The sequence below is a fragment of the Narcine bancroftii genome, chromosome 1, assembly GCF_036971445.1.
Source record: "Narcine bancroftii isolate sNarBan1 chromosome 1, sNarBan1.hap1, whole genome shotgun sequence".
NCBI lineage: Eukaryota > Metazoa > Chordata > Chondrichthyes > Torpediniformes > Narcinidae > Narcine > Narcine bancroftii.
In genome coordinates this window covers 271,470,539-271,495,722 of record NC_091469.1, presented here as the reverse complement: position 1 = coordinate 271,495,722, position 25,184 = coordinate 271,470,539, and the positions used below count along the sequence as shown (strand labels likewise).

Sequence of the window (25,184 nt, the reverse complement as noted above, 5' to 3'; positions counted from 1 at the left end):
GAGGGGACTAGAGAATGGAGGATATGCGAGCGATGGCAGAGTTGATGGTGGTAGAGGGGAAGCCATGTTGTTTGAATAAGGACACGGAAATAGTTAAGACTGGCTGGGCTTCATGAGTTGTGAGGTACTAATACAATTCTACAAATGTCTGGTGACACCACAGAATATTGTGTTGAGTTCTATCTCTCATTACAGGAAGGATATGGAAGCTATGAAGAGGGTGCAGAGGAGATTTACCAGGATATTTCCTGGATTAGGAAACATGTCTAAGACAAGGTTAGCAGAGCTCAGGCTTTTCTCTTTGGAGTAAAGATGATTAGAAGTGACAATAAAAGTGTACAAGATTCTGAGAGGCAGAGATAGCCAGCACATTGTTCCCAGGGCAGTAGTTGCAAACACGAGAGCACAATAGTACTAAGTGAAGGGTGGAAAGATTTGGGAAAAATTAGGGACAAGTTTGTTTTACACAGAGAATTGTGCATCGACAGGGGTGGTGGTAATAAGGGTATTTAAGAGACTCTTAGGCAAGCACATGGATGAAAGAAGAATAAGAGGATTATGAAGTAGGGAGGGATTAGGGTTTTTTTGGTAGGTATATTTAGGTCAAACCAACATTGTGGGTCCACGAGGTCGGTTCTCATGATTGTGATTTTGGCAGGGAGCCTTTAGATTTAGAAGGTGCTGCCAAAAGGCAAACAACACTTATGAATTATTGACAAGCTTTGCTACTTAAATGAATGAAACGTCCAATTATGGGAGGGGGATGTAAGAAAGCTCTCCATAAGATTAAGGTGGACATGGTAAGTTGTTGTAAAAGAGGCTGAAGTAGTCATGTTTCTTGTAAAAAAAGGGCCAATGGAAATCACCAACTCCCCCCCCCCCCCCTCATTTAAGGTTAGGATCTCAGAAAGGTCCCAGAAATAAGTAACACTATCCTGTAAAATTCATGCAGCCACTCTGCCTGCTCCTGTAAACTGAAAGAAAACTCTGTTCTTTCCATTTGAACGTGAAGTTCATCTGATTTTCCTCATGCTATCGAGACGAACAAACAATACAAAATGGCAGAGGCACACAGCCAATATGGGGAATGAACCCAATTCTTGGAAGCCAAGGCTGACTATGACCCTGGCCTCCATCGCAATGAACTCCAGGCAGACACAAGATAACATGAGCCATAAATCTTCAAGGGCAAGAATATATGGTTGGGGTATTTATTCTTTCAATAGTACTTTTTTGAGCCAATAATAGGCAAGTAAAAGACTGTGTTAAACAAGAAAATCCGCCAACACTGTGATTGTGAATCTGTGGGGATTATCTACTACATCCGGTGCCCCCGTTGTTGCCTTCTCTACATCAAAAAGGCTGGAAGATCGTTTCATTGAGCCCCATTGCTTTGTGCACAGCAATGGCAGGGATTTCCAAGTGGCAACCCATTTTAATTCAACACCCCACTCCAGCACTGACATGTTTGTCCGCACTTTAAGCTCTGCCAAAAAGAGCTCTGGTGCCAGCATGTCTGTCCATGGCCCTCATGCACTGCAAACCAAAGCCAGTAGTAAATGGGAGAAGTATCACCTAATAATCCATCTAGGCACTCTCCAACTGTATGGCACTAACATCTACTTCTCTGGTTTCTGTTTGGCTATTCCCCGGTCTTCCCCTCTTCCCCATTCACGTGTCTCCAACCCCTCCCTCTCCAATTCAGAGCACCATTCACTCCCCAACTTTTTTTCCCCCTCTTTGTGCCCTCCCACCCATATCCATCTATGGCCTTGCCTGTGGGCACTGTTCCCTCTAAGCTGCGCACACGCACGTTTTTCAACCAGCACATAAAGGAAATTAATGAGCCCACAAAAGGTTAGTTACCTAAAAATAATGTAGTAATTAATAATTGTACTTATTGAAAATAATCTCTTAGCTAACTGTTTCTGTTAACTAGTTGGTCAGTTTTGCAAATACTACATTTACAATCATACTTGTATTATATTAAAACATGCCAATACAATTTTATTTTGGCTGTGCCAAAATGATCCTGAAACAATTTTGTTTACATTTGCACAAGCATTCAGTGCACACATACTTTTGTCACAGGAAAAAAATTTGCACAACAAGGTTTTTGCACACACTGACTACTAAAAATAAGAGAAAACAGCCTGTGGGCCTCTCCCCCCCCCCCCACCACCATTTTATTCAGGAGCTTGTCTACTCTTCGATCATATATTGATGAAGTGTTCAGACTTGAAACATTGGCTATGTATAATTATCTTTGCTAATATAAAGAATGCTGTATGACTTGCTGAGTTTCTCTAGCAATTTTGTGTTTTAAAAAAAATGATGGTGTTTTCCAGTGAATAAGAGATACCATTTTACGAAAAATTTTTGAAATTGTTTGCAGTTTATTCTGCTCAGTATACAAGCTTCATGTTTTCTTAAATTTTGTAACCTTGAAATTCTCTTGCTCAACTCCATAATAAGTGTTGTATGGTTGAAAATGTGCTTCACCCAGGGAACCCAATATTCCTGGGTGTTATCGCTTCCACTGAAAAATTCCACCCCTAACATTGCATCCATCTTTTTATTTGCTCCAGCAGTTTTCTGGTGTAAAATTTCCCAAAGTAATATCAACTCTAATGCAAAATTTATCTCCAACATGTTTTTTTTCCCCCCCCAAACCTCTAGCTCAGACAAAATGCTGCCTGCCAATTAAAACAAAGCAAACCAAATGACCCCAAAAACAACAAGAACTTATGGATGGAAAGCAACAATTAAATATGCATGAAGTACAAAGATCATTGCAATTTTACATCTCCGATGAGAGATTATTGAGTGAAACCATTAGTCCCCCCACCTCTCTCCCACCACTTTCCTTTGTCCCTACAGGTTCAATACGACAAGTTGAGCATTTCATTTTTCCTGTATTTCTACTTCAGATTTGCAACATCAAAAGAAATGTTTTTTTTTTATATATATGATAATAGTCCAGAACTTTGAATACTGAAGTACACCTGAAGTGAACTGGGATTCACTAGAGGTGTGCTGAACTGACAACTGGTCCCACCTCCGGCTCCTCCCCCGGGGCCTGTATATAACCCTGGTTTCCTGCCTAAACCCAGAACCTCTCTGAAGCCTGTTCGTGACCCCTAACTGTCTTGCAAGCTAATAAAGCGTTTGTTCTCCCTCCAGTCGAGTGTGAGCTTTTATTTACGCTACAACACCCACACATTTAATTTCTAATATATGAATAAGATATAGAATACTATTCATTCATGAACTAGTTTCTACAATGCTGGCCTGAATACATGGTCAGGTTGTGCCCATACAGTAAGACCCCTTAACTCAAGGTAATCGTTCTCCAAAAGCAAACGGTCACCTTTTCTTAATAAAAAGCTCCACCAAGATTCTTTCCCCCTCTCCCCCCCCCCCCAATTTCTTTACTTGTTCTAATGATCACATTGCCTTGTATCACCATTAATTTTGTCATGTTATTACCAGTGCCTTATATTTCCCATTTGCTGTCTCTTTTCCCAATCTTCTCTTCCTGTTTCTGTCCTCTGACTCTAGACATCCTGGTTTAAAAAATATGCAACTTCCAATTACAGTTAAACAAGCCCAAAACAAACTATTTTTTTTCAGTCCTAAGCATTTCCAACCCATTTTTGCTCCATTTCATGCTTCCTACATGTGCAGAATTTAGATTTTATCACAACCTATCTGATGACTTGGCTACAGTACTGAACAGATTATTCAATAAAAAGCTTTTGAGAAAGGTTGTAGTTGTGCATTCTAGCAGGTTTTTGAAATTTGGAATTGGAGTGCAAAGAGAACAGATTACAGCACCAACACATTGCATCGGTGGGCTGCAGGTCATTGCAAGCAATTTTTGAAAAGTTCAAGATGCTTGTTTCATCTTTATTTGTAGGAAGCACAAAAGGAAAATGGCAGATGAATAACTAAAAGGGAGAGCATCATCAGGAAGATCCAAATCTACACTGCCCTTGTGCAACATCAAACACCATCAGGTCATAATTTTCACAAATTCATCCTGTGGAAAGATACAAAGAAAAAAATCTATGCAAGAGGACCCTCACTGAAAAGAAAATTGAATAAGTGGCAGAAATCAAGAAAAACTGAGGGCAGAAAAGACAGATGGGCTGCAATGAATAAACAAAATTTTTAAAAAAACAAACCCTAAAGTAAAGATGGAGTTGCATCAGAAATGTGAAAAGATTGAAGATTTCATTCAAAGGTCACATAAACTCACATGTTAATATATTAGTTGGACTAACGTCAATATCATTCACACCCAAGCTTTGGTGTGTAGGAATGTGTATAATTCAGGATCACTGTATCTAGCAGACACTTCAGGGATACCTCATTTACTATTTTTGAATAAAATTACATGCATACACAAAATCAAGCAGATTCACCATCTGTTTGGAAAATAGCACCTTCAGATCACACCAACTATTTTGGCAAATTTTGCTCAGGATATTCATTTGTTGGCCTATGTAAGGCAGGAGTCTGAGAAACCAAAATGTAATTTTCTCAGACTGATGTGATTTAAAAAAAAATACATGATGCTTTTCTATAGTTCTTTTATGTTCTTAGATTATGTTTATAACCAATTCTATATTGGAAAATTATACAAGAAAATACATACATAAACACTTCAAGCTGCAATCTTGTCTAAATTGAACAAAAATAGCCCAAATCAACTTCAACCCTTGCTCAAAAGGCTCATGCTTTTTTTCCATCTTGCCTATTAGAGGAGTATGTCAACATTAGCCAGCAGTCTATAGACCACTGTCATAAGGATGAGCTCAATGAGCCTTGGGGCAATCAGTGTGGTGCACACACAAGAGAGGAGCAAAAACCAGAAAACCGCAAACTGCCCAAATTCATCCAACTAAACATTAGCACACGAGTTTACCAACGATTTTGCTTTTGGTTTGAGGATTACTTTTTAATGATGAAAATGGGTCTCCATACATGATTGAGAAAGAGGGTTTCTGATGTTACTGAAGTTGTGCCCACTGCTCTCTCACCAAAAAAAAACACCTATTTACAGATGGGGATATTTATAAAAAACAAAAATGAAGGTCAAAAGCATGTTTCTGTCATGTCATTGTTAGCTTAAATCAAATAATTTACATAGTTGTCTAACCAAAAATAAATTTAGAACTGTCAAGGCTACAGGTAATACAATGCAATTTTTATCAGTGCAAAACTTGCTGCCATTTTTATGGGTGTTGCATAAATGCAAAATGAGTAATGAATAGGTTAAAACAATTCAAAAATCAATGTAGCAATGATTGGTGGGTGTAATTTGCTAACCAAAGCAATCCTGCACGATTTTTTTTTGTGCGTAAAGATCTTAAAATGGAAAAGTATATTGGGTATATGGATAAAGTTCATACATTTATTTTCTACAATAATTATGCCCCAAAGCCCCAGCTAATTATATCTGACATCAGTTCCAACATGCATAACAGCACTTGTACTGCTGTTAAGAAGCTATCTTTAAAAAAGACAAAAAAGGTAAAACCACACACATGCGCCTGGAGGCATGCAGATATCACGCATTGAGAATAATTTGAAGTGAATAATTTATTGAAAGCATTCAGTACAGCATCCACTAATATTTAACAGAACAAAAGCAAGGTGAAAAGCTTTTGAACTCAATAAAGGCATGTACATTCATTTAACAACAGGGAAAAGAATTGATTTCACTGAAGGTCATACAAATTTCCCTTGAATTATGTACTGGTAACTTTCTATGGTTATTATCAGATCAAACAGAATTTTGCTTTTATTCCAAAAATGGGTAAGGCAAGATCAAATAAATTAAACCACATTTCACATTATTTGTTCAGTTATGCCTAGTGCCAGGTTTGGGTTGTGTTGTACTGACATATTATCTTTACTTCTGTGCAGACTGGATAGAGGTCTGTTCTGCAGTTTTAAGCTTTATCTCACTGGTTCAGAACCAGAATTTTATACCCCCTCATTCAACCTCAGTAGGTCAGAGCACTTAATCCCACCTGACACTGCAGAACAATGTTGATGACATGATCTCTTGGGACACTTTATAAACTAAGATTCCATCCTCCCCATAGATGGACATAAAGATTCCATACCTAGCCAATGTAGTTCCTTTAACCAACATCATAGAAAACTAGATTTCCCTGGTTATAGTTGTTTCAACATTACTAAATAAATGACATTTCAAAGCTGGGCAACATTAAGGCATTGTGAGACACTAAGATGCAACATACAAATGGATTCTCTCATTCTTAGAGTAATTGATTTGGTTTTAGGAGTTCTGGGACACGAACAAGTGTGTCCAATGGTTTCTAATTAGTTTCCATTTTAGAAGAATTACTTTTAAATACAGTTTTGAAACTGTACATCACCAAACAAATGGTGTAACTAATGATGCAGATCAAGGGATTCTGAAATTATCAGCACAGGTCTGAACAAGGAAATGCAATTTAGAATGGCAAATTCAACTCCAAATTAGGTACAAAAAGAGAAACAAGAAAATAAATGGTAGTATGACTTTTAAATACATTGACGGAGAAGGCAGGTTCATGAACAAAAGTTTTAAACCTCCAACATTTAAAACCCAATCCCTATGAGAAGACATATTTGTTATTAATTTCAATTGACAGCATATTTGATGAGAAGTTGAACTTCAAGCTTATTTGTAATCTGATTATACCCGAAAAACCTGAGAAAACAGCATTCTCTGGTCCATAAGACACATTCAGACAAACATGTTCAAATTTCAAAGTTCAGATATATTGTCAGATACAACCCTGAGATTCCTTTTTCCTGTGGGAGAGGCAGAATATTGACTTAATCGGAGTGCAAAAAATTGTACTCAAGTAGATACGTATACAGTAAACAAATAAGAAACTGACAGTGTAGTACAGAGAGAAAAAAAAATCAATAAAGTGCTAAGGTAAGAGTAAATAAATAAGTTCCTGAATGAGTTTGTTGTTGAGGAGTCTGATGGTGGAGGGGTGTCAGCTGTTCCTGAACCTGGTGGTAGGAGTCTTGTGGCATCTAGTTCTCTTTCCTGATGATAGCAGTGAGAACACAGTGTGTGCTGAGTGGTGTGGATCCTTGATAATTGCTGCTGCTCTATGACATCAGCATTCCCTGTAGATGTTCTCAATGGCGAGGAGTCTTTAGCATATGATGTCCTAGGCTGTGTGCTCTACCTTTTGCAGGGCTTTTCATTCAAGGGTATTGGTTTCCCAACACCAGACCACGATGCAGTCAGTCAACACACTTTGTAGAAATTTGCCAGGATTTGCACATATGTGCATATGCAGATATAGTAGAGTTACAGTGAGTTGTAGCCAGGAGACAGCATATCCTGATGCCTTTCAGATCATTGCAGCAGACTTCATTGAGGCCAACCTGAAGAAGTCTGACAAACTATCACCAACATGCCACATGCAAGACCAGGGGAGCCAACACACTCAACCACTGCTACACCACCATGAAGAATGCCTACTGAGCCATACCATGAACATATATTGATAAATCTGATCAAAGTACTTCTCCACCCAGAGTACCAGCAGAGACTGAGGACCACATCACCAGTAGTGAAGACAGCAAAAATATGGTCAAGGGAGGTACAGAAGCATCTGCAGGACTGCTTTGATGGACTGTAACATATTCAAGAACTCATCCATAGATTTGAATGAATATGTAACAGATGTTACCAACTTCATCAATACCGATGTAGATGAGCGTGTGTCCATACTGGGTGTTCCCCAACCAGAAGCCTTGTAGGAATCAGAGGATTTGCAACCGGTGGAGAGCAAGATCAAAGGTATTTAAGGCCGGGGAATCTAGATCTCTACAAGAAGTCCAGTTATGACCTGTGGAAAGCCATCTCTGATGGCAATTCCAGAGGAAGCGAGAGACAGAGACAGATACACACTAGCTTTGGCAGGGATTTCAGGCCATTACATCCTACAAAGTGAGGACAAACACTATAGACAGCTGCGATGCTTCACAACTCAATGAGCTGAACACTTTTTATGCCTGCTTTGAGAATGAGAACCAGTGTCTATTAGAATCCCTGAAAATGCTGAGAACTTGTGACGAGCACTCAGCGGCACAAGGACAGCTTCTTCCCCGCTGCCATCAAATCCTTGAAAAATCAATGAACCAAAGAAACTGCCTTTCTTTTCATGGACTTTTTTATTTATTTATCGTTGGAAGGTGGTGTATATGTACGTTTACACTATGATACTGGCATAAAACACTGAATTTCACGACGTTGGTGACAATAAATTCAGATTCTGAGTTGTTTTAGCAGTAGAGCTGCAGTGAATTGTTTTAGCAGTCATTCAGTAGTCTCATTGCCCATGGGAAAAAGCTGTTCTTCACCCTGGTGGCTTTGACTCTGATAGTTAGTTCTTCATAGTTTTCCCAATGGGAGCTGCTGAAAGATTGCTGCATGAAGGGAGGTAGGGTCCTCCTGGTAAATATCATCTTTTTTTGGAGGGAGGGGGTGGAAGTGGAGAGGATAGTAAGCAACACAATCTTAGTGAAGTGTACCTACTTTAAAATGATATAATCTCTTCTTTTATGACAAGGATTATTATATATCTGTAGAGCGCGTCAAAAGAACCAAAGACTTGTTGATCCAAACCAAGGCTTTTATTAACTAAAAGACTGGAGCATATCACAAGTAGATCGACCAGTCCAGAATGACCTGGTCTGGCTAGGAGCAATCCTTTAAGACCTGCCAGTAGGTGTGGCTATGCTCTCAGCCAATCACATTCATCATACATGACCATCTGTATATACACATTGGTGATAGAATCTGTACTATCACAATATCCTTGTGTGAATATAGGATTTTAACATTAATCAACATATGTACAGGGAACTCCAGACAGCAAGATACTGTTTTTATGAAGCTCACAAGGAAGCAATGACTTTGAGTAGAAGCTTCTCAATTTCTACATTTAGTCCTGATCGGTCCTCGCCAGTAATTGCTGTGGCATTTGTATCTTAATATCAGACTATTATCCTTTTATGATTTTTTATCAGCAATCAATGCATTAATTTTAAGAAATAAATACATCTGACCAATACAACTGTCTATAAATATTTCAACATGTTTGTTTCAAATTATTGGTTGCTTGCAAAACAAATGATGACTTTTTTTAAAAAAAACAAAATCTCTTAAAGTGTTGACTGACCTCATTTGGTACATTATCCACATGATCAATTCAAGCACCTTATTTAGGAAAATTCCATTAAAAAAAATCTATAACAAGGTCAGTAACCTGTAATGCACTCTTCAGTAATGGCAGAGATTTAGATACGTGTCCAGTTACTTGGTATCAAGAATTATACATGCAACCAAACAATTATATTGTACACCAATGACTGCACAGGTCATTACTTGTACATTGATGACAGCATACAATTTAGGTCATATTGCACATTAATGACACTATATTTTGTTTTTTGGGATATGTTATATTGCTCATCCAGAAGCATCTTTTGCAGTGACTGACTAGAGATGGCTCTGTATCCTGTAAGCTACTGCTCATGTCAGAATCTTGTAACACTGTCGCAAGAGGCAGTTAAAAGTACAAAAGAACACATACTCCAGCACAGTATTTTCCACTCTTCCAAACTTAGAACTAGGAAAAGTCCAAGTTAATTAACTGCAGCAGTTCCTATTCCCAATATTTTATTCCATTAATTAAAGGTAAAAGTTAACCTGATACAGCATTTCACATCACTGATGAATTAATAATGATTAATAGGAATATATTATTTCTAGATTACTAACATTCTACTGGTGAGTGTGTACATCCATAAAGAGATTTCAAAAGTATGATTATTCCCTCTGTGCAGGTCAAAAAGCAACAAACTCTAGGCCTCTGTACCCCACCTCAGCAACTAGATCCTTGACTTTCTCATTGGAAGACCACAGTCAGTACAGATTCGAAACAAAAATCGCCTCCTCACTGATTATCAACATAGGCGCATCTCGAGGATGCTTAGCCCACTGCTCTACTCATGACTGTGTGGCCAGGCCCAATTCCAATGCTATCCACAAATTTGCTGATGATGCCACAGTTGTTGGCAGATTCGCAAACGGCAATGAGGAAATGTACAGGAGGAAGATAGTTCAGCTTGTTGAATGGTGTAATGAGAACAATGTTGCGCTCAATGTCGGCAAAACCAAAAAGATGACTGGAGACTTCAGGAGGAAGTCAGGGAAACATGACCCAATCTTCATCAAGGGCTCAGTAGTAGAGAAGGTCAAGAACTTCATATTCTTGGGTGTCAACATCTCTGAGGATCTCTCCTGGACCCTCCATGTTGATGCAATCACAAAGAAGTCTCACCAGCTGCCATACTTTGTGAAGTGCCTGAGGAGATTTGGTATGTCACCAAAGACTCTCGTAAACTTCTACAGGGGTATCATGGAGAGCATTGTGGCTGGTTGCATCACTGCCTGGTATGAAGACGCCAACTCCCAGAACAAGAATAAACTCCAGAGGATTATTAACGCAGCCTGCAACATCACCAGCACCAGACTATTCCATCAAGGACTTTAAAAAACACTCCATCTTCACCCAAGCTATGCCCTCTTCACTCGACTACCATCAGGAAAAAAGGTACTGCAACCAAAGCATGAGCACTAGGACAGCTTCTTCCCCACTACCATCAAATCCCTGAATAATCAAAGAAACTGCCTTATTTTTGTGCACTATTTTTTTTTAAAATATAAGTAATGTTATAAGATGGTTATAATATGAATGTTTGCTCTATGACGCTGCCGCAAAACACTGAATTTCATGACTTGTTCGTGACAATAAATTCTGATACTGATCTTATACACAAAAGGAAATCACTGAAACAATTTTTCTGGCACAAATCTCACCTTTCTGACTGGAATTAATTGTTTAACAACAACAATTTAGCATAATGTTAACGAGCAGGCAATCCTTGTGGAAAAGAATTGTGGTAAAACATGATGATCCAAATGTTACGGTCTATTTTTTTCCTTGCCCCTGCCAATTACCATTACGCTCCTCTAAATAAAAGACAGTTTTAAAACAATTTTAAACACAAAAACAAAAAAAAAACTTATAAGATCTGTGGAAGCAAAGTGACGGTTGTTACCCTGAATCTGGACCAGTACAAACTCCCCTCCATTCACAGTATAGGTGAAGCAGAAAATAAATACCAGTACTTGATAGAGTGGGGCAAGAGGTCAGATGTAGAAACTTCTCAGTCGATATTTGCAACCCTTCTAATCCCACACATGCCATCATCATTTCCACTGTCCAGCAGCAACATTTCTTAATGCATGGTAAAGTCATGACATTTGAATTACATTATAGGACACATGCACAGCCATTTCAGCTATAAAAACTGTAGGCATGAAGAGAACCAGCACTGCTGGTATACCCATAGAAAGTTGTAAACAAAAGGTATATTTCTTATGGATCTGCTGAGTTTCTCAGTTTCTTCCCCAACCAATTTATTAAAAAATAAAATTGAACAAAGAAGACCTATTTTGATGAAGCAGAACCCTATTTCAACACTAATTTTGAAATTCCCCATTGTGCCAATTGAGAAAAAGAGGATTCAATTTTGCACACACAAGCAAATTCATTCACAAAAGCCAAGCATCTGTTTGACAGGTAAAATTTCATTTAGCTCTCAATGTGACAGATGACATTGAAGGAACCATATCCAAGTTCTGTGATGATAGTAAGTTGGATGGAAGTATAAATTGTAAAGATGATGCAGAGAAACCAGAGGGATTTTTGGCAGGTCAAAGGAATAGAACATGGAAATATGTATTTGAAAAAAAAAACCACAATTGTAGGAGGAACTCAGGTCTTGCAGCATCCACAGGAAGTAAAGATATATAACCAACATTTTAGACCAAAGCCCTTCTTCAAGATAGGATGCATCTTTATGAATAATGTATAGTCATCTTCTGGGTGTGGAACACAGGAAATCCATTTTTATTACATAGGGAGAGGCCAAAAGGTTTGGTGTCCTAGTATGAATCTCTAAAAGTTAACACGTAGATATCGCAAGTAATTTGGATGACAATTGATTTCTTGGCTTTTATTGCAAGAGGATTTATAGATGATTCTACAAACTCCATCATGTTCCAACTTGGTGAGATCTTATCTGGCCCTCAGTGTACAAATCTGATCTCCTACTAAAGGAGGGAATACAGCAAGATCTCACCAGATTGATTTCTAGGTTGGAAGGTTTACCTTAGAGCTGAGATTAAGATGACTGGATTGTTGCTTTTTAAAAAAAAAATTAGTAGAGCGAGAAGTGATTCCATTGAAATCTACAAAATTCTCACAGGGCTCAACAAGGTAGATGCAGTGTGTTAAAATGTTTTAAAATCTCCAAGTATCTATTACTTCAATGTAACACAAGCTGATGAATGGATTAGTACAGACTAAATAGAATAAATGACTAAAATAACTGGTGAAAAGGTAGGTCAAGATGAAGAAGGAGCAGGTAGAGAGGTTAAAGGCAAGAATTTCAGAGGTTTTGGAGAAACTGAATTAGCTGAAATCATGGTCAGGAATGGGGATCCAATAAAATTAGGAAGGAAGAACATCTCCTCCACAATCTCCAGCACCACAGGGCTGTGTTCTCAGCCCCCTGCTCCACTTGCTTTACACTAATGTCTTTGTAGTTCAGTACAACAATAACACCATCTACAAATTTGCTGACAAAATACCATGATAGTGGGTTGCTTGAAAGAGGTGATGAGTCTTTGAAAACCTGGTTGAATGGTGCACTAACAACCACCTCACATTCAATGTCACCAAAACCAAAGAGCTGATTGTGGACTTCAGGAGGGGAAAATCAAAGGCATTAAATCCAGTGATTATTGGAGAAAAATCAGAGGTGGAGACAGTGAGGAAATTAAATTTCTGGGAGTTACCATATTGGAGGTCTTTCCTGATCCAACACACAAATGTAATTGTGAAGAAAGCATTTTGCTTTCTCAGGAGTTTGTGGAGGTTTGGTATGACATCAAACATCTTGGCAAACTTCTACATGTGTGTAGTGGAGGTTGTGCTGACCGTTTGCATCACTGCCTGGTTTGGGGACACAAATTCCTGAGTGGAAAGACCTGCAAAAAATTAGTGGACAAAGCCCAGTTCATCACAGGCAAATCTCTCCCAACTATTAAGAAAATCTACACCAAACACGGTCATCAGAGAGAAGCAGCAATCATCAAGGATCTGCACCACTCAAGACATGCTCGCTCTCACTGCTTCCATCAGGAAAGAGATATAGGTGCCATAAGACTTGAAAACCAGGTTCAGGAACAGTTGCTACCCCTCCATCGTTAGGCTCCTGAGCAATAAACTCAGACTCGGTTAAGATCTCTTACTTTGCACATTATTTATTATTATTTTTTTTTATTTTCTGTATTACACAGTCTGTTTGCACTTTGCGCACATTTCTCCTTTTTGTATACATATCTTTTCTTGACTACAGTTTTCTGCACTCCCGTTAAGTAAAATTCTGCCTGGCCCACAGGATAAAGAATCTCAGGGTTGTATGTGATGTCATGCCCATGTACTCTGACAATAAATTTGAACTTTGAAGACAGAATCAAAGGCCAGAAATCTTGGACTGAAGAAATGCAGAAAACAAGAGAGATGAAAAGAAATAATGTTTTAAATTCCCATCCCCAAGTCAAAGTCAGTCAGAATATGCACTGGAAGCGTGAATGGAATTTAATTCTCATTTCAGTGTCTGGAGGACAGAAGGAGGAACAAAGAACACCACTAGGAACAGATGTTAAAAATAAGCGTGAACTGTGGCAGGGACAGAACTAGACATCATCATGGTGGAGGAATCCAGAAATCTTGGCAATAAAATGGAAAATGTGCCTTGAAAGCTTATTTCTGTGTAAACAATCATGACATGAATTCTACGACTAGAAGAAGAGTACAGGGCAAACTGGGTCAACGATCATGAATATTGTGCATGGGACCTGAGCAGAGATGCTTTGTTTGTATTTTCAGCTAGGGCTAAGCAGGGTTGGCGGTTTACCAGAAATTAAATAAAGCAAAACTGCAACTCTAATTAACTGATGTGTTACAAGATCTCCCCTGTAAGGCATAATTGATTTGTTTGCCTAATTTGGCTTGTTAAGGGACAATGACATTTTATTTAAAAAAGCACAATAAGGAGAAGGAAATAGAAATGTCAGTAAAAAAAAACTTAAATTGAGACAGGAGATAGAGGAACATCTTGGTAGGCATCAAAAAACAATATTTTTCTTCTTTGCTGGTCTTTTTTTTTTAAAAGGAAAACTACCCACAGAGACTGAGCAAACTTCATTGGGTGGATTTTGAATTTCTCAATGTTGATGCTCATCAGGTGGTTTATCCAAGGATTTCTGGTGTTCAGCAGCAGTGATCGCATCAGACAATCTGAGCAGCCAATCACATTGAATATTTTTCACCAAATTCTCACAGAATATTAAAAAAAACAGAACTATTAAGCAAACAGTAGAAAACATCAAATTCATTATCCAGTATATGACAATCTACACTGGTAGCTAACCTGCAATTACATTTCAATAAGCAATGAAAAGCTCACTCGTACTTCCTGCAATAAAATACAAAATATTTCTATTTTCTTTGAAGAAAGTTGTGTGAACTCTTCACAAGTGCTCTTAAGCATACATTGTTTACCAATTCACAAATCACAATCGGAAAATGGCAAGAAAAAATGCACAAAAAATTCAGAGGAGGATGAAGAAAAACAAGAGAATGCAGATGCTAGAATGCAGAAGAGAACAAGAATACTGGAAGAATTCAATGAGTGAAGCAGCATCTGTGGAGCCAAAAGGTACAAGTCAATGTTTCAGGACTGATGCAAGGTCTCAACCAGAAACATCATCTTGCACTTATGCCTCCACAAATGCTGCTTGATCTTTTGAAATCTTCCAGTGTCCTCATCATTTGAATGTCTCCTTTCTATACCTCTGTATTGCAATTGAAGTTGCTTGCAATTTTATGGCATAAATGGTGCTGAAAAATCTCGGCTGTTACAAGAGGTTAAAGAAATTAACCACGAGAAACCTGGTATCTGAATGATTAAAAAGAGACCAGGTGGTGAAATTTCCTTTTGCTGGAGCGGTTGTCATTGTGGCTTATATATATGCCAGAATTTCTTGGAATAATTCCAGGTCATAGATTAAAATTTAAGAAGGGGCTTCTTGGATTCCAGACTCCTAAATACCTGGTGCAAATTCAAGCCGAGACTTTCAGATGAAAATTTCCTAGTAAAGACGTCCTTTTAGTCAACTTCATCATCTCCTCAAATGAATTCTGTGACCAATTGAAAAATTAAATTAAACCTTGTAGATGCCCAAATTTTTTGAAGATTATGATCTCTCCCAATTTTTTATTATATATAAATAAAAGAATTTGAACATCCAGGCTGTTGTTGCAGATCTTATTACTGGTTTGGAGCTTAATCTCTGAACACGTGCAAACAAAAGCATCATCTGCTCAACGTGGTTCAGATACAGATTCTCAGGTGGCCTAGGTGTTGAAGTTATCTTCGTAGGTTGACACACTTTCAATTAATTCTGAAGATTAGCTCCACTCCCATTGGCAAGGTTATTGGAAGTGAAAATGCAACATTGCGGCAATAAAGATTGAGTAAAGTTTGAAACTCAACCTCATTAAGATTTGCATTTCTGCAGGTCTTTCGTTAACTTCATCACTTGCAAGCCAGAGAACAGACTTCCAAAAAACAAACACTATTCTAAACCCTGTATTGGATCGAAAAAAGGATTCAAGGAAATGCTCAATGCCTCATTAACTCTTGGAACTACACAAGGTGATGAAGGGGCATTCAAGTTAGCATTAAAAATCTGGAGTCCATGCAGCAGGAACACAAAGGCCTCTCACAAGCTGCTCAAGGGGGGCAATGGCTCACAAATGATCTATTTGCCTATCTATTAAGAACATTGTGCCCCAACTGTGGATGAGTGCAATACCCACAGTGGCTACCTCAGGACCCACAAAACTGGAGTGAAGTAAATCATCCTCAATTCCAAAGGACTGACCAAGGTGGTGCATAAGAGCCAAAAGCAGTGATATATTAGAGAGAACATTGTTACAGAGAGAAATCCATCATTGCTGTTCTGAGATCCTTGCAAATGAAGATACCCCTGTTTATTGAATTAAACAAAAACATTGGTTTGAATCTTTGCCATGCACATTTTATTGTCCTTTTGAAAATCTGGCATTCCTTCAAACATTTCCACTTCTCACATTTTTAAACTATGGCATCTTTCCTCTGGGACAGTACCCATTTTTTTTTGTCCTCATACACTTTTGCAGAGCAGCATTCATTTCCACATACCCAAGAAGTTACATTTAGGAATTTATATTGTTCAGATGTCAAGAAATAATAGCATCCCATTCAATCACAAACTCCATTGAAGCCAACTCTCTTTTTTCATTTGCACAGAGATTTCTGAAAGGGAACAAGTTCATGTTGTGAAAGCTAGAAATCTGAAATTAGACAAATACAGGAAATCTCCGCAGTTATACCTTTGTCTGAAGAAATAAAAGGTATCATCACTTTGCATGGAGACAACGACCTTTTATAATGCTCTAGAAAACTCTGGAAGAGAATGTTTGGAATGCTTGGCTCAGTGACCACTGAATACAAGTGTTGGGACATCATAATAAAATTGTACAAAATGTTGGTGAGGCTACACTGAAAATAACGTGCCATATTAAAAAGTCAGAAAGGGGCAGAAGAGGTTTATAAGTTTGTCGTCATAATTAGGGTAGTGGAGATCGTGAGAGACTGGAAAAACAAGGCCTATTTTCCTTCAGGCATTGGAGGTTGAGAGAGAATATTATTGAGGTCTATAAAATAATGTAGTAAGGTGAATAGTTACTGTCTGTTTCCTAGAGTCCAACTGTAACTGTACTAGAGTAAAGCATAAATGCTTGGACAAGCTCTGTTAATTACAATTATAAAGCACACATTTGACACGAGGTGTTACAAATCTACAAGGTGAACTTTGATTTAAAAAATTCTGAAATGGGCTGAAAATGAGAATTAATGACTGCAACACCAATATCATACACATTACTCCTGCTCCTTCTCTTTTCTTTGGCTTGGCTTCGCGGACGAAGATTTATGGAGGGGGGTAAAAGTCCACGTCAGCTGCAGGCTCGTTTGTGGCTGACAAGTCCGATGCGGGACAGGCAGACACGGATGCAGCGGCTGCAGGGCAAAATTGGTTGGTTGGGGTTGGGTGTTGGGTTTTTCCTCCTTTGCCTTTTGTCAGTGAGGTGAAGCCATTATAATTCCATGTGTGGACTGCTTGATCAATGGAGTGGGTACATGCCAGGTATAAAGCTGCATGGCCATCGGTGATGTTCTTACATCCCTACCTTTTTCCCCAACCATGCTAAGCTCTTGATTTTCAGTCCTTCATTCTCCCACCTTCATTGTCACCTACCTTAAAATGTGAAGAACACAGGTAGAATTTACTATTGTTATTCGTGTACCAGCATTGATTAAGTTAATAAAAACAATTAATTTCAAAGCAACTAAAACACCATCTCTGAAAGAGAATTCTAGGCTTTTTATTTAAACAGCAGAAATTTGTTCCCTCTGTGTCATTCCAAACTGCTTTGTTAAACTCTCACCTTGAGACTTTTTCATTATTTGTTTTTCTTTGGTACTGAACATGAAGCATACTTTCGCTGAAGGTCTCAAAGAGATTACACAACAACCATGGTATAAACATATGCGGTCTGGTGTGGATTATTCTGATTTAATATCAATCCTTTTCTTTGAAGCTCAGCCCAAAATTTGACGGTTGCTTTCAATATACATATTCTTCAATCTGTCGCAATTAATGACTACTAACTATGCGTGAAAAAACGTTATTTTCTACCACTGCTTTAAAACACCTCTATCTTATTAGTTTATGTGAGAAGCATAAAAAACTTCAAAAATAGACAAATGAAAAACCTATTAATCATGAATATTGAAAACCAAACAGGAAGCATTAGAAATAGCATCTGCATATTTTCTGACAGACAATGTGGAAGGGGTGGGGTGTCACACTGAAAGCAACCAGTCATTTATCCAAGATGCTGACAAATGCTACTGTATTGGCAGAAATTTTGATTTTCCGACCAGCTTACCACTTGATTTCAGTTGCTGGGTAACAGAGTTACCCTTTGAACTAATGCATGATAATGAAAAATACAGGAAAATGCTTTCATTGCAGAACTTCATTTTTCTTGAAAGAACCATAAATATGCATGTAATAGTGGTATAGATTGGGCATTAAATGTTTTAAAGATTTATTTGTTGAGGGGACTCTCATTTCCTTTGAGCAACCTTCAGTTAAATACAGTCTACCAAATACTCACTTTTTCCTCCCATTATTTAGAGATTTTTATGATCTCAATTACATACATTTCTTAATTTTTAATTTATAACCTATCTATCTATAATGGTTCAATATCTAACATTGATGACATGTTGTTGGGAATAAGAGAGGCTCCCTCAGATAAAATTTTTAAAAGCCTATGAACAGGATCAACAGCTTTTAATTTCTGAAGAAACTTAGAATTTATTTTTCAAATTGGTGAATACCTCTTCTTTATGTGCTCACCACTCTCTCCTACATTTTAAAGTGGTCTATAGGGCTCACATGTCCAAAGTCAAACCATCTTATTTTTATGAGAATGTATCTCCTCAGTGTGATAAATGCAACAATAGAGATGCTTCATCAAATTCATATGCTCTGGACATGTCAGAGCCTTGAGAAATATTGGAACAAAGTATTTCAAACTTTCTCTGCTCTTTTCAAAATTTAATTTTAAACTTAACCCCTTAACTGCTTTATTTGATATTGTTGGAGAGAGTGACATAACTTTAAGGCATTTTAAAGTTTTATTTTATTCTCTTATGAGAATAAAATGAGCAGGTGGTGCTGCTCAGATGCAGGGACATTACCTGACCTAATCATGATCAATGGCTAATGTCATGTTATGTTTAAATTTGGAGAAGATTAGATGTTCAATTTCTGATTTGAATTCACATTTTCAAACACTGTGGGGATTTTTTTGGAGTTAGTTTTATAATCTTTGATTTGTTATGAAGGTAGAACTGTTGATTAATGAGGTAATTAATCATTCTGATAATACTGACTTTTTTTGATCAAACAGCTTCTTGGTAATAGATTTAGATTTTCCTTTTAAAAAATGTGGGGTGCCTTGGATGAAATTATATTATTTAAGTGCAATGTATCTTCTTGACTTTTAACATATTTCATATGTACTCTGTATTTTTGGATGTGAAACTTCAATGCAAGTAAAAATATTGAAAATGGTGGAACTTTGTGGACCAATTTTTAGGGTAAAATTTAGGGGGTCAACTATCCAGGGTATCAAGAGCTGGGATCGATGGGCAGTCAGTAGCTCTGATGGGAGAGTGGTCGGGGTGTCAGGAGCTTAGATAGGAGGGCAGCCAGGGTGCAGGTAAGATCTGTGGTCGGGACGACAGGAGCTCCAGTGTGCAGACGGCCAGGCGCAGGCAAGAATCCACAGTCGAGGCGCTAGGAGCTTGGATGGGCGGTAGGCTGAGGCCTGGGCCAGTGTCCCGATTCAAGAACTCCAACTACAGATGGGGCCAAAAATAGGGGGTGGGTTGACTTTTACATGCAAAATGTCAAATGCTAGATTTTTGGGGTCAGAAATAAGGTGTTTTTTTTTAAAAAAAAACACTTGATATTGACTTCTTTGAAGAATTTTCACCACAGAATTTATCTATTGATGCAAGGGCATTAGCAAATATCACAATCCTTCCAAAAGAAATTCAAGGCCACAATACAATCATGACTGATTGGAAATCTGGTACTGAGATAAAGACCCTCTCTCTGTCCCCTGATGCACTTTTGTATTCAAGAAATCACTTTTTAAAATACATCACCTTTCTGAGATGGAAAATTCCTCACGATCACACAGAATGAAAACATTTCTCCTCATCTCACTCCTAAACGCCTGGTTTTGCACTGAGTATTCATTGAATGGTTTTAAATATCCTAGTCGGGGAAAACATCCTTCATGTATCCAGCCTCAAATGTTTCAACAAGATGATGATCCAACTTTGTTGAAATGCATATTCTTTGGAAGTGGTACATATACTTTTTAAACCTTGCCGCCTTTGGCTTTGATTTCCTTTTTTTTTATCAAACAGCTAAAAATCAAACCCTAAAATCTCGAAGATTTACTTTCTTTAAACTCCACCAGCAAATTCAATTGAATAATGAAATGTCCCTTAGACTAACCTGGCTGTCCCTGTGACTAACTAAGGAAGAGGATGAAAGAATGATCAGTCACTTATCAGGTAATTTGTTTTCCTCTTACGACCCACAAACGTGCGCAATATATTAAGTGTTATCCACAAGTTACAAAACATGTTTTGGGAAATGTAATATACAGCTACAATCGCCAGATGGCTCTAATAAAGAAAAACTGCTCGTTCAGGACATCTAATGGCAGTACAACAGTACTGCGCAGTTTCTATGTACATAACTGTAATAAGAAGCTTGCACTTCTCATGAGACAAATCCCATTCATTGTATCACAAAGGTCCATAAAGACAGAATATATTTACAAACAAAAATATTCTTATCAATTGGATGCTTTCAATAGAAGAAAAAGCTGAGAATTGATAGGGGAGGTGGTAAAAGTTTCAACACCCTATTCGTTGCGTCGAAGGTTTACACTCGAACTTCCAACACATCAACTTGAGCTAAATGTAGAAAACTAGAAAGGAGTTATCTAAAATACACAGAGAAATTTTAAAAAAAAGTTACCCCGTTTATTTACTTCCTTATCATTCCAAAGAAGTTTTGGTCTATGCTAACAATAGAGCGAAAATTAGATGTTAAACCTGAATCTAAACTTGATCATGTAGAATTTCTAGGTTTTTTGTTTACACTAATTAGTGTAAAATTGGAGATCAAATCGACAAAATTGTCCAAAAAATAATCGTGTTTTCTAATGGTAGTTTACAAATGTTTGCAACTTTTCAAAACTCGAACATAAAGGGGTGGGTGATAATAGATTGAAATTATAATCATGAGTTTCGTTACATACTTGTTGCTTTTATTAAAAAGGTGCTTAAGGGCATATTATCAACGAGCTTCATTTCCTCCCCCCCAACCCCAACCAAAACACAAACTACGACCAGACATACAATTTGATTTAGCACTTTCCAAGTACAATAATCTATACAATACACACCATATTTCCATCAATTTCTGCAATTGTCGTATAATTCTATTATGTTAACAGATGGTCTGTGGTTGTTGAGTTATTTTAGATCTGCACGTGCAACAATTCGCATATAGGACGAATCTAAATTAATTCATACTCATGTTTTCTTCTTGACCAAGCTTTTTTAATTCTCACTTCCAATGTTGGCAGGGAAATAAAGCAGGGCTAATTCCCCCCAAAATCCTTGATGTCTCTGAATTTTCCTTTTGCAACTTTGATAAATACTGCAGACAATTCAATTCAAATGTGATTAAATGGTTTAACATCACAGTCATCTTGTTCTAACAAGATCTTCTATATGTTCATTGGTTTTTTCATATCGACACGGTGACTGAATTATCCGCATTCATTCCATTTTCAAGGTAAGGAGTTCAACAAATGTAGTCTGTCATCTCAGCAGGTTAGGTTCAAAACCTCTGGGAGTAAAGTATCCAACAAATAGTCATTGGAAAAGGCACACCTGGCTGTCCCGTCTACAATTCGCAAACAGATGACCAAAAAAAAGGAAATCAAAGCCAAAGGCGGCAAGGTTTCGATGCTCAAAGATCCGCCCAAATTACTTTCAAAGTACATTCAGCAGGTGGCGGATCAGCAATCACATTTAAACGTCAGGTGAAGTCACTTTCCTTTATTAAAAAAAGATTTTGTGGAAATGCGTAATTAAGAATATAACTTTAATAGTGTAACCTCAACGTTGAAAATATACCACGCCCAAACAAGTCTAGGTGTGAACAGACAAGTCTGTCTCGTTTCTCTCCAGGCTACAACAGAATTTCAACAGGGACCTACCCCCCAATAACGATTACAGAAGAGCTCAAACTATATTTGTAGTGATGAGAATTTTTTTTAAGCTGGAAAGTGATGGGAGAGGCTGGCGTTCACTACTACCTTAGAGCGGATATCACACAATATGGTTTTCATATGTGCTTTAATACATGCAATTAGTTCAGCACTATTGAAATTGTGCTTGTTTGTGAATTAGCCTTCATGGTTGAAGGTCAGTGCGTGCAATATTAAACCAGATACGACGCCCGTCTTTCGTCGCTACTCATTTTGTACAAAAGGGACTGTCAGCTGTCTGACAACCAGGCGGTTTACCCTCATCGGCTGCCAAACAAGACTGAATGCTAATTTGCGGCAATAAAGTGCATGGACCCTCTGGCTACCTGTCCTTGAATGCTGTGTCCTGAATGGAAAACGTCATCAAGCCCAGGAACATCTTTCCATATTTTCTAATTGTCATTGCAACAAACTAGAATGACGACAACTTGTTTAAAAACACTTTGAAAACTCGCAATTCTCTCCCCCCCCTCCCCACCCCACCCCACCCCACCCCCACACGCTGTCACTCCCATTCACTGTTCATGTTGCGTTTGCCCGTCGGAGAGGGACTTCTTCCTTATTAATACGTTACACAAAACAGGGACCCACACGTACATAACATGGAGAACAGATTCATTGCCTATAAACATATTATACATGAACACAAGCGACACCACGGGCGGCTCCTGGCACACGGGGGATCTGGGGACTAAACAGGTGATCAAACAAAGGAACAGGTGCCCGGGCCCTCAAGACCTTGAATCACCTTTCAACACCATAATTAGTAAAACCAACACGTTTTATTGAAGATCCAAGGCAACCGGGGAGAACAAGGTGTGAGAACTGCTGCTTTAAACGAGCATCGGGATGATACGATCATCCATCTGAAATCCTTGCAATGATTGAATTTTAAAGGAACCAACCTGCTGAGAGAAGCGGCTGCAGGAAGCACATTGGGTTTGTCGATCAAAATACCCTCCGAGGCACGCGTGTGTAAGCTGTTCCGATAAGAGCAATTTGACTAATCCATTTGGACTGCCTCAGCAACCTACTTAAAACGGTTTTAAATAAACAAGTGGTCTAGTGTTTTGGAGAGGTGTGAAGTATGGTTAATATTAGTGGTTGTTAATGAAATTTAATGTCACCGGTGGCAAATTTTATTGCAGGCTATTAATTGTATCGGAGGCATTGTGAATACTAGCCACGTGGATGAAGGCGCTGATAAACCGACGAGGTTGTGCATGCACTTTTACCTTGTGCACCTCTCGTTTACAATGTACCCGCTTGAATAACACAATCCAACCCGCTTGACTAACACAATCCAACCCGTAGTAAGTTCTCATTCTCGATCTGTTCGCGTGAGTCCAGGGGTTGGTTGATAGTCTCAGCTGCAATCGAAGCCTTTAGACAATCGGATACAATTTTTTTTGCGGCATTAGGTTCTAACTACAGACCACCCGAGCAGTAATGATGTTATTTTTTTTGTCAGGGACATTGCAGTCTGAAGAACATTATACACACGAAGAGGTGCGGTGTGTATTCGCTGCTAAAGCTCACTCCCTCGAGCAATTAGGATGAGCAAAAAATTTTAAACTTTTATTGGGCAAAACAAATATATATTGCAGGAACTCTTTCCCAAGAACCCCCCACAGAAACCAAGGGAAGAGAATGTGGAACCAAAACCCAGGCACCACCTTTTGACCGGTCCGTTAGAACCGAGATGTGAAAAGGAAATATTGCTCCCGTCCTTCCAACTGAAGCTGTACAGCAACTGAAGACGTGGACCTTAAAGGTTGGCTGGGACTGACGATTTATACATTCAAAGAGTCTTGCAAAAATCGGCAAGGGTGACATACTCCTGCGAAACACATCAGTTAAAACGCAGCATCACAAGATGCACGGGGAAACCTTCACATTCCCGCTACACAGGACAGAGCCACACAATAGGCACTTGAAGCAACGTGCAACACTCAGAAGTCCACACACAGGGAGTGACATAAAACAATCCCAGGCACTCTTTTAACCAATGTCACCCTTTCCTCCTTCTGTATCACCAAACACTAACTGTTAGCCGCGATGTCTCTCCACAAGGCTTGTGCCGAGACGAATGTGGCAGCGTCAGTTCAGGCACTCCTGGATATTTTTTTTTCATTAAACTTACTGAATTAAAGCGTACACATTCTTCCCCCACCCCAATAGATAAACAACACCCGAACGAAATACAATAAAGAAAGGCGTCAGGCGAAGCGGGGGACCTGACAGACTTTGGAGCACGACAGGTTGACTGAGGCGATAGCTGCAGCAACAAAATAACGAAGAAAATGCCAGTCCCATTGTTAACCAAAATGCAAAGCGAACCAATGCAAGCTTTTCACGGAAATACTTAATTGTCCACTCCTTACCTTTCGAAGTGTCCTTCAACATTTTTATTTCGCGGCGGGAGTAAGTGTCCGGGGATGGTTTTGTTTCTGGAATCAGAAAGCGGCGTGTTGCATTTTTTTTTGTGTGTGTGGTTCAATTGAGAGGCGGCGGGCGAGCGAGAGGAGCCTCCGCCAAACACTTGCACTGACTCCGTGTCTCGCTTCCAGAGCGCTGATAACACTCAGGCAGCCTGCGCGTGGCCGCCACCCCACACACGGGCGGGGGGCGGGCGTGCACGCTCGCAGGTGGCGCGGCAGCGCACGCGACCCGGCCCTGGGGAAGGCAGGCGGCGGCAACAGCGAGGTGGGCGCGTTTGAAACGATTCTTTTCACCTTATGATTTACATCCTTGCCACATGTAGTTCGAAGGCAACGAATATAATCAGGTTTCAGTGCGAGTCGGAGAGGAGAGAGCACGAGTCGGCCCTTCTAGCCCACTTTCCCATTCAGTAAGCCGAGTCAACAGTTGGATGCCATTTCCCAGCAGAATTCCGTCCCTCTCTGCAGTAAGTAGCCTGATATATAGGTCTCCATTTTGAATTAACCCAAT

At 38.9% G+C, this 25,184-nt stretch overlaps 1 protein-coding gene across 2 annotated transcripts in view; it reads right to left on the bottom strand.

The window, feature by feature from the left end:
* syt7a (synaptotagmin VIIa) overlaps positions 1–24,794 on the bottom strand; it is a 519,290-nt gene extending 494,496 nt beyond the window's left edge. For both annotated transcript variants that reach the window (XM_069899030.1, XM_069899033.1), the window contains exon 1: positions 24,617–24,794. In XM_069899030.1, coding sequence (XP_069755131.1) covers positions 24,617–24,638 — 22 coding nt within the window. In that variant the 5' untranslated portion in view covers positions 24,639–24,794. The remainder of the gene's footprint in view (positions 1–24,616) is intronic.
* Positions 24,795–25,184: the final 390 nt, after the last annotated feature.